Source organism: Cebidichthys violaceus, unplaced genomic scaffold, assembly GCF_023349555.1.
Source record: "Cebidichthys violaceus isolate CVI_PGR_0920_01 unplaced genomic scaffold, fCebVio1.0.p SCAF_52, whole genome shotgun sequence".
In the NCBI taxonomy this organism is placed as follows: Eukaryota; Metazoa; Chordata; class Actinopteri; order Perciformes; family Stichaeidae; genus Cebidichthys; species Cebidichthys violaceus.
Genome location: NW_027176728.1, coordinates 1,537,337 through 1,546,172, shown reverse-complemented (window position 1 = coordinate 1,546,172; position 8,836 = coordinate 1,537,337). Strand labels below are relative to the sequence as shown.

At 46.9% G+C, this 8,836-nt stretch overlaps 2 protein-coding genes across 3 annotated transcripts; both read left to right on the top strand.

Annotated features, from left to right (window-relative positions):
* Positions 1-60: 60 nt before the first annotated feature.
* pex12 (peroxisomal biogenesis factor 12) lies at positions 61-794 on the top strand. The gene has a single exon (XM_068731541.1). It carries the CDS (start codon positions 82-84, stop codon positions 493-495), a length of 414 nt encoding a protein of 137 aa, XP_068587642.1. The 5' UTR covers positions 61-81; the 3' UTR covers positions 496-794.
* Positions 795-1,336: 542 nt separating this feature from the next.
* spdl1 (spindle apparatus coiled-coil protein 1) lies at positions 1,337-7,465 on the top strand. 2 transcript variants are annotated; one of them, XM_068731575.1, is made up of 13 exons: positions 1,337-1,410; positions 2,406-2,567; positions 2,771-2,947; positions 3,507-3,851; positions 4,174-4,272; positions 4,568-4,678; positions 4,781-4,921; positions 5,176-5,282; positions 5,371-5,491; positions 5,592-5,658; positions 5,749-5,862; positions 6,081-6,150; positions 6,848-7,465. In XM_068731575.1, the coding sequence occupies exons 2-13, from the start codon at positions 2,406-2,408 to the stop codon at positions 6,975-6,977; spliced, it is 1,644 nt and encodes a 547-aa protein (XP_068587676.1). In that variant the 5' UTR covers positions 1,337-1,410; the 3' UTR covers positions 6,978-7,465. The 2 variants fall into 2 exon arrangements, with proteins under 2 accessions (XP_068587676.1, XP_068587677.1); XM_068731576.1 differs by lacking the exon at positions 1,337-1,410 and adding an exon at positions 1,502-1,651.
* Positions 7,466-8,836: the final 1,371 nt, after the last annotated feature.

Sequence of the window (8,836 nt, the reverse complement as noted above, 5' to 3'; positions counted from 1 at the left end):
TCTCAGACAAAGCTCTTGAATTCACCACCCACAATGCATTGTTCTCCCGCTTGCAGCCTGGCGCAGAGAGCGTGGTGGTTGATGTCGCAGGCGGCGCGCGGCGCGGCCGTGTCCCTCTCCAGCTCCCTCTCGCTGGGCGTCTTCTTCCTGCAGTTCCTGGAGTGGTGGTACTCCTCGGACAACCAGAGCACCGCCAAGAGCCTCACCTCCCTGCCCGCTCCCCCGCCCCCGCTCCACCTGCGGCGGGAGCGGAGCGGGCGGGACTCCCCGGTGGTCCCGGCCGACCGCGGCGAGGAAGCTCCGCCCCCCGCCGACAGCAGGGACTGTCCGCTGTGCCGCGGGCTTCGCTCCAACGCCACGGTGCTGTCCACCTCCGGCTTCGTCTTCTGCTACCGCTGCGTCTACACGTACGTGAAAGCCAACCGCCGCTGCCCGGTCACTGGATACCCCACCGAGCCCCAACACCTCATCAAGATCTACTCCCCGGAGAGTTAGTGCAGGTCTGCTCACCACGTAGTCAGGGTTACTCTCCCAAATACAAACTCTACCAGAGAGAAAGGAAGTGGCCTTTTGTTTGTTTCTTTTTTTTTAAATAACTCATTCATAATTCATTCAATAATTAGTTTCCCTCTGTTGAAATACTTAGTTGTTTTTTTTTTGGATAAGCACATTGTGTTTTTCTTTTGTATAAAATGGGCTCTGCGATGTACATACTGTTAATAAATACTTCACTGATTTATATGTAATGCTGGAATTGTCTCTTATAAATAAAAAGTTCTGAAGTTGTTTCCACAGTGGCATTTTTAATTTGTAATAAATGTACGATTGTCTTTGTTCAGCAGCTCAAACTCAAACGTTACTCCATGTACGGTGAGTTAATGGTCAGGAAATGTTAGCGGCTAAGCTAGCCATTGGCAGGTTGGTGATTGGATGGCTGAAGTTTGTACATTCAGTTTTGTTTTTTTGTTTTTTAAAGGCTGATTACAAAAGTTAACTGATATTTAGTTTCTACTACTTTTGTCAAAAAAATTTAAAATAAATGGGGGTTGCAACTAATGATTATTTTAATTATTTATTGAGTCGTTTATTTTTCTCAATTCATCTTTTGGTTCATAAAATGTCAAAATACTAAGAAAAAAAAAAAGCAGTTACATTAATTCACTGACCGACAAAGATGTTACCAGAGAGGAATAGAGCAGAAACAAGTGGTTTAATAACCACAGATTATCCAACATGCTATACTGTGATTTTATTCAACATGCTATACTGTGATTTTATTCAACATGCTATACTGTGATTTTTGTATGACTCGCCCCTGCTGGGCCAATCAGGGCACGTCAAGCCACATCTCGCGATAGTTCACGGGAGCTGAATTCAAACCTGAAGCGGTTTGAACTGATCGGTGGCAAGGTAACGTTGGGCAACACACGTTAAACGCGTTCATTTGTTTATTCATTCATTCATATGTTTACCAATTTAACAAATGATCTCCAGAGTTAGTCGGTCGCTCTTCTCAAGGGACTTCCTCGTGTCAACAGTGTTCTGTCTGAAAAAACGAGCCGGGGAAGTAGTCCAAGCGCCATTGTTGTTGTTGAAACGGCCAACGTTCGCTAACGCTAATGTTGTAGCGTTAACGTGTATCAGCTTATAGGTACATATACCCGCCGGTGTCGTCGTGTGTTACTTAGCTAGTGGTGCTAACGTAGTGCTGTCTAGGAGTCGGTGAGCATTTAGCTAGCTTAAGTGTGTGTGCTTGTTTTCAGGGCTGATACCCAAACCCTTGACAGCTAACCGTACTGTGTTTAACGTGCAGGTACACAACGGTCGCTACGCACAGTATGTGTAACGTTAACGTTCATTGGACAAACGCTTCAGCATCTGTGCGCTGCAGACCTGCACGTACACGTAGATAGCCACGAAGTTAAAATGACGCTGATCCGATCCATTGCGTTCAACGTTACGTCAAAAAATACGTACTTACGTTGACTTCATAACGCTACTCCAGATACAAAAAGAAAACGGTTGCACACTAAAACCAAATCACGAGCACCAAAAATGAATCTGCGTGACGTCACAGGGATATCACCCCCCCCCTGGTCTTTGCACCCTCTCTACAAGAGCACTACCATCTGACCTATGAAAGATAAAACACACAGCGTAAACATTCAAATAGAAACATGACACTGGGTTGACCAAAACGACTGATAAAGCTCAACTCTAAAAGATTAAATATGTGACATATCTCACCAAAGTGGTAAATGTCATCCTGGAATATGACAAGTCCAACAAAATCATCAGTCGCCTTTGATTTGTGAGGCCCATGCTGGGCTGCAGAGAGCTGGAACTGGAAGCACAGAGGCCTTCCTTTTAAAAAAAAATAAAACCTCTCTATCCTCTCTTTCCAGATGGCGGCGGAGGAGGAGATGCAGCGCCTGAGGAGCCAGCTGTGGGAGAAGGAGGAGCAGGTCCAGCAGGCCGCCCGAGCTGGTCTGGATCTCCTCAACCAGCAGGTGGAAATGCAGACCAGGCTGGACGAGCAGAGGGTGGAGATGACCAACGCTCTGGAGGTACGGCGCCCGCAGCGCGGAGGCTCAACGCAGCCGAGTGGGACAAAAGTGAACACGACCAATGGAAGTCGCTGCTCTGCAACCAGCCCAGAACACTCTTATGAAACATTCGACATACAGGAGGCATGAGATGCAGGGACCAACCGACCTAACTAGGAGATTACTAAATAGTTGACTTGCTGTATTTTTTGTGTTTGTCAAAGGCCCTCGAGCAAGAGAAGTACTCCCTTCAGAAGGAGGTGGAGTTAAAGACCCGGATGCTGAACTCGCTGCAGTCGGACCTCGACTGTGTGAAGAACCAGCAGAGGCGGCAGCTCGAGGACCAACAGATGCATCTGGAGAGGAGCCACAGCGCCGCGCTCAAGGAGCTCAACAAGAAGGTACAACAACAACAACAACAACAACAACACAAAAGCAACCTCCTCCTTTAAGTTTGATCGGGAGTGTACATTTGCAGAGAGGAGGAGAAGGAGGAGAAGGAGGAGGAGGAGGAGGAGGAGGAGGGGCTCCTCAACGAGTACCGATACATTTTCAGCGACTTCGTTTGCCAAAATAACCCCTTATTGCTGCGCTGTGAACGTTGTGGTCCCAGAACCGAACACCGTCTTGTCCGGGTTCAGAACATCTGGAGTCGTTTTGGGGGAATTTCACACAGCTGTATGAACCCAAAGTAAACTCATTTTGCTGTAATTTAATAGCAATAAACGGATGGAACTAATGAACTACGATTTATGAAGTAGCATATCGTCTAATTATTATTTAAGGAGCAGTTAAAACACTTTAAGGCCAATTCTTTTGTGCTTAAACTTTTGAATGCAGAACTTTAAACTTTTTTCGGTTGATTATGATCCTATGATGGGCTGAAAGTCAAGGTAATTAACGGCAAAACGCCGTGTTCCCTGCGTTTTATTTTTCTTTCTTTCCCGCGTGTCGTCCCAGATGCTGAGTTTGCGGTCGGCCCTGGAGGAATCCCAGCTGAGTGAGCAACGGCTGAAACACAAGCTGGAGGCGCAGACCGAGACTCTGAACGACAAGACGGAGGAGCTGCGAGCTTTAGGCGAACACACCCAGAGCTCCGTGACGTCTGAGATGATGGAGGTCCAGGTGAAGGTCATGGAGCTGGAGAGCATCAAGGTGGAGTTGGAGCAGACGCTGAAGGAGTCTCGGTACAAGGAGCAGCAGCTGGAGCTGACCGGCAGCAGCCTGCAGCGCCGCCTGGAGCAAAGCGCTGAGGAGAAGGAGGAGCGGGAGAAGGAGGCCGTTTCCTGGTTCAACGCATTACAGGTAAAACGCAGCTGTGCTCCTGTGCACCTTTGTTTTTTTTTGCAAAGTTCCTGCATTTTAAAATGATCTCTCCCTTCATCCGGTTACTTGCTGCGAATGCATGTGAACACACACACACACACACACACACACACACACACACACACACACACACACACACACACACACACACACACACACACACACTGTGCATCTCTTTGTACCTGTCCCTATGAGGGTCCCTGTTCATCTCTCTCTCTCTCTCTCTCTCTCTCTCTCTCTCTCTCTCTCTCTCTCTCTCTCTCTCTCTCTCTCTCTCTCTCTCTCTCTCTCTCTCGGGCAGAAATCTCGTGAGGCGAACCGAGACCTCCAGATCCAGTTGGACCAGGTTCTGCAGCAGGCCCAAGATCCCAGCAGCAAAGGGAACTCTCTGTTCGCCGAGGTAAAAACCCAAATGTAGAAAACTAAATTAGCTTAAAGCGTAGTAGAGCAGGGTTGTCCTTCAACCAGAGGATCGGCGGTTCGATCCCAGCTTCGCTAGTCCGTGTCCTTGTGTCCTTGTGTCCTTGTGTCCTTGGGCAACAGTTTCACGATAGAAGAGCCTCCTTGTTCCTGTGGCGGTAAACCCCAGATTGATGTAGCTAGCCGGGTAACGTCCGAAATGCACCCAAATATTTTGGCACACCAGCTAAACTGGTTTATTTTATGACATGCAACGTGTTTGTTTTCTCCTGCAGCTGGAGGATAAGCGCGCTCAGATGGAGCGGCAGCTCATCAGTATGAAGGTCCAGTATCTGTCGCTGCAGAAGCAACACGCCTTCAGCAAGCAGCAGCTGCAGCGCATGAAGGTACCGCATGGCGTGGACGACTCCACCGGGCGTGAACGCGTCCCGCCTGTCTGTCTGTCTGTCTGTCTGTAACGTGACTGACGGAGTGGACGTCCTGTGCAGGTCCAGATAGCCACCCTGATGCAGCTCCAGGGCTCCAGGGCTGATCCCGCTCAGCTGGAGAGACTCCAGTCCATGCTCTCTGAGAAAAACGGAGAGATCCAGTATCTCATCACTAAACTGCAGAGGCTTGAGAAGGTGGAGGTGAGCGTCTTCTGTACCAGCAGCGCAAATAAAATGTAGAATAATGAAGAATTAACTTCTGGAGATATTTAAGCTTCTAAAAGTGTCGTAGCGATAACACAAATTCTGCTTTACTTGAATCTATTATCTGAAACCTGGAGGTTACATTTGTTTTGTGTGTGTGTGTGTGTGTGTGTGTGTGTGTGTGTGTGTGTGTGTGTGTGTGTGTGTGTGTGTGTGTGTGTGTGTGTGTGTGTGTGTGTGTGTGTGTGTAGATGATGTTGAAGTCTCAGCCAGCCAATCCGGCTCCAGCAGACGGCGGCGACGGCCGAGATGAGACCTACTACACCGACCTGCTCAAAATGAAGCTCAACAACTCCGCGTGAGTTAAACTTCATCCAGCGGTTCTAACTTAAGTCTTCTGGGCTGCTTCTGCTCAAGTTGATCTGCTCCCAATGTCTCGTCGTCAGCAAGGAGGCGGAGCGCCTGGGAGACGAGCTTTCCCTGCAGAGGATGAAGTCTTTGTCGGAGAGCCAGAGAGCTTTAGAGCTGGAGAGGAAGCTCTTCTCGTCGGAGCGTCTGCTCAAACAGGTAACGGCTCTGAACCTCACGCTCACTTAGCGATGCGACCGGGAGCAACACTCGTACCGTTCCAACAGATAGTGATGTGACAAAATGTTCCCTCCTACAGACTCAAAGTGACAAGATACGACTGCAGCTGCGAGTAGAGGAGCTGCAGCACAAGTACGAACCGGAAGGTAATGAGATGAACCCCCGTGGATGAGCTCTAGAGACGACAGGGACGACACGCTGCGTTATTGATGCCTCTCGCGATGTTTCGTCTCCAGATGCCAAAAAGAATGTGATCCAGAAGAGGAGGAGGGAGAAGTTCCCCGTGGACACCTTGCCCTCCTCTGATGCCACAAAGGAGGCACGCCCTGAGGCAGCGAGCGTCGCACAAGGTGTGGATTAGAGTCCAGCTGCTCTACATTAAAGAACACGCAGTACAGGGTGAAGCGGGGGTTGTATGAGGTACTGATCCACAGTCCAGTGTATCGCCTCCCGGTTTAGAGAAACAGACGGGGGTACCGGCTTGGCGCCAACACTGTGACCTCCTCGCGTGTGGTGTGGTGTGGGGAGCTCCGTTAATCACTTTTGCCGTTTTGCGTTGTTGGTTCAGAGCCCGAGGCGCCTCCTGCGAAGAGTGTGAAGATCGGTGGAGAAGAGCCCGTTGCCGCTCCCAACCCCAGGTCAGTACGTGTGTTCTGGTGTCGGGTCCAGAACGCTCGACTCAGTCAGTTTGAAGTACTTCAAAAGCGAGCGACGCGGTGGAACAAAGTTTCTCATTCGGCAGCTTCGGCTCCTCCGTCCTCACATCCCTCCCTGGTCGGTCCTAATCCGTTTGGGTCTTTATTGATACTCTTATTGGTTCTTTTTGCATTACAAAGTAATGAATAATAATAATTGATTCCGAACAGTGTTAGAGTTTATTCATATTTTAGATGAAGCTAAATATTATTTCCAGAGCAGCAACAGTAATGTTTACAACAGCAGAGTCACTTTATAAACTCAATAATATCTCTCTGGAAACCAATGTACAGTGAAATGAAATGAATGAAGTCAGTATCAGTCACACCTGATAGATACAGCTATAGATATCTATCTATAGCTGTATCTAGATATGTCTATCTGACACTCATTGTTGACAGCAACATTTATCAAAAAATTGTATTTTTGTATTGACTGAAGTTGCTTCTTTGGTGTGCAATAAGCAATAGAAACACAACATATACATTCCTACTTATACAGTGGAAAATACAGTAGATCTAGACCAAAAATGAACAGTCGTATACTGTATATACTGTATGTATGTATATCATGAGTGTGTGTGTGTGTGTGTGTGTGTGTGTGTGTGTGTGTGTGTGTGTGTGTGTGAGCGATCCTCAGCTCTCCTGTGACTGTATCCAAAGACGAGGAGAAAGACGAGAAGATAGAGAGAAGAAAGCAGCAAAGAACAGTGGAGGTGATCCATGTCGGCTCTCACAGCACTATGGAGAACCAGTGTGCTCAGCAGTAGTGTGTGTGTGTGTGTGTGTGTGTGTGTGTGTGTGTGTGTGTGTGTGTGTTTCCATTCTTCTGCTGACTTTGCTCTCTACTGTCAATATATTTAAGTCTTACAGAATTCAAAGTTGTTTGCATGATACAAACACATGAACATTAATCTGTTATGATTGAAATATAAGAGTTATCTTAAACACATTCCATGATGATGTGTGGTTTGGGCTACTTGATATTGCAATGAATTATATTGAAACATATATATGTGTGTGTGTGTGTGTGTGTGTGTGTGTGTGTGTGTGTGTGTGTGTGTGTGTGTGTGTGTGTGTGTGTGTGTGTGTGTGTGTGTGTGTGTGTGTGCGTGCGTGTGCAAAAGTATTTATCCCTCTAGCATTACAAGCTGGAATTCAAATAGCTTTGTATTTGCTCTGTATGTAACATACTACACAAAATAGTTCAGCTGGAATACAAAAAAAATACTGATTATTAAAAAAATTTAATTAAAAACTGAAGTTGTGTGCATAATGTATGAAGCTCTGGTGCTACTCATCAGATCTACAGCGTAATAATCCAGTTCACCCATTCATCACTGTGGTGAGGATCAGCCACCAGAGTACACACTCTACACACTCTACACTCTACACACACTACACTCTACACACACTACACTCTACACACTCTACACACACTACACACACTACACACTACACTCTACACACTCTACACACACTACACTCTACACACACTACACTCTACACACACTACACTCTACACTCTACACACACTACACTCTACACACTCTACACACACTACACTCTACACTCTACGCTCCACACACTACACTCTACACACTCTACACACACTACACTCTACACACTACACTCTACACACACTACACTCTACACACACTACACTCTACACACACTACACTCTACACACTCTACACTCTACACACACTACACTCTACACTCTACACACACTACACTCTACACTCTACACACACTACACTCTACACTCTACACACACTACACTCTACACTCTACACACTCTACACTCTACACACACTACACTCTACACTCTACACACACTACACTCTACACTCTACACACACTACACTCCACACTCTACACACACTACACTCTACACACACTACACTCTACACACACTACACTCTACACACTCTACACACACTACACTACACTCTACACACACTACACTCTACACACTACACTCTACACACTCTACACACACTACACTACACACTACACTCTACACACACTACACTCTACACACTCTACACTCTACACACTCTACACACACTACACTCTACACACTCTACACTCTACACACACTACACACACTACACTCTACACACACTACACTCTACACACACTACACTCTACACACACTACACTCTACACACTCTACACTCTACACACTCTACACTACACTACACTCTACACACACTACACTCTACACACTCTACACACACTACACTCTACACACACTACACTCTACACACTCTACACACTCTACACACACTACACTCTACACACACTACACTCTACACACACTACACTCTACACTCTACACACTCTACACACACTACACTCTACACTCTACACACACTACACTCTACACACACTACACTCTACACACACTACACTCTACACACACTACACTCTACACTCTACACACTCTACACTCTACACTCTACACACACTACACTCTACACACACTACACTCTACACTCTACACACACTACACTCTACACTCTACACACACTACACTCTACACTCTACACACTCTACACTCTACACTCTACACACTCTACACTCTACACACACTACACTCTACACTCTACACACACACTACACT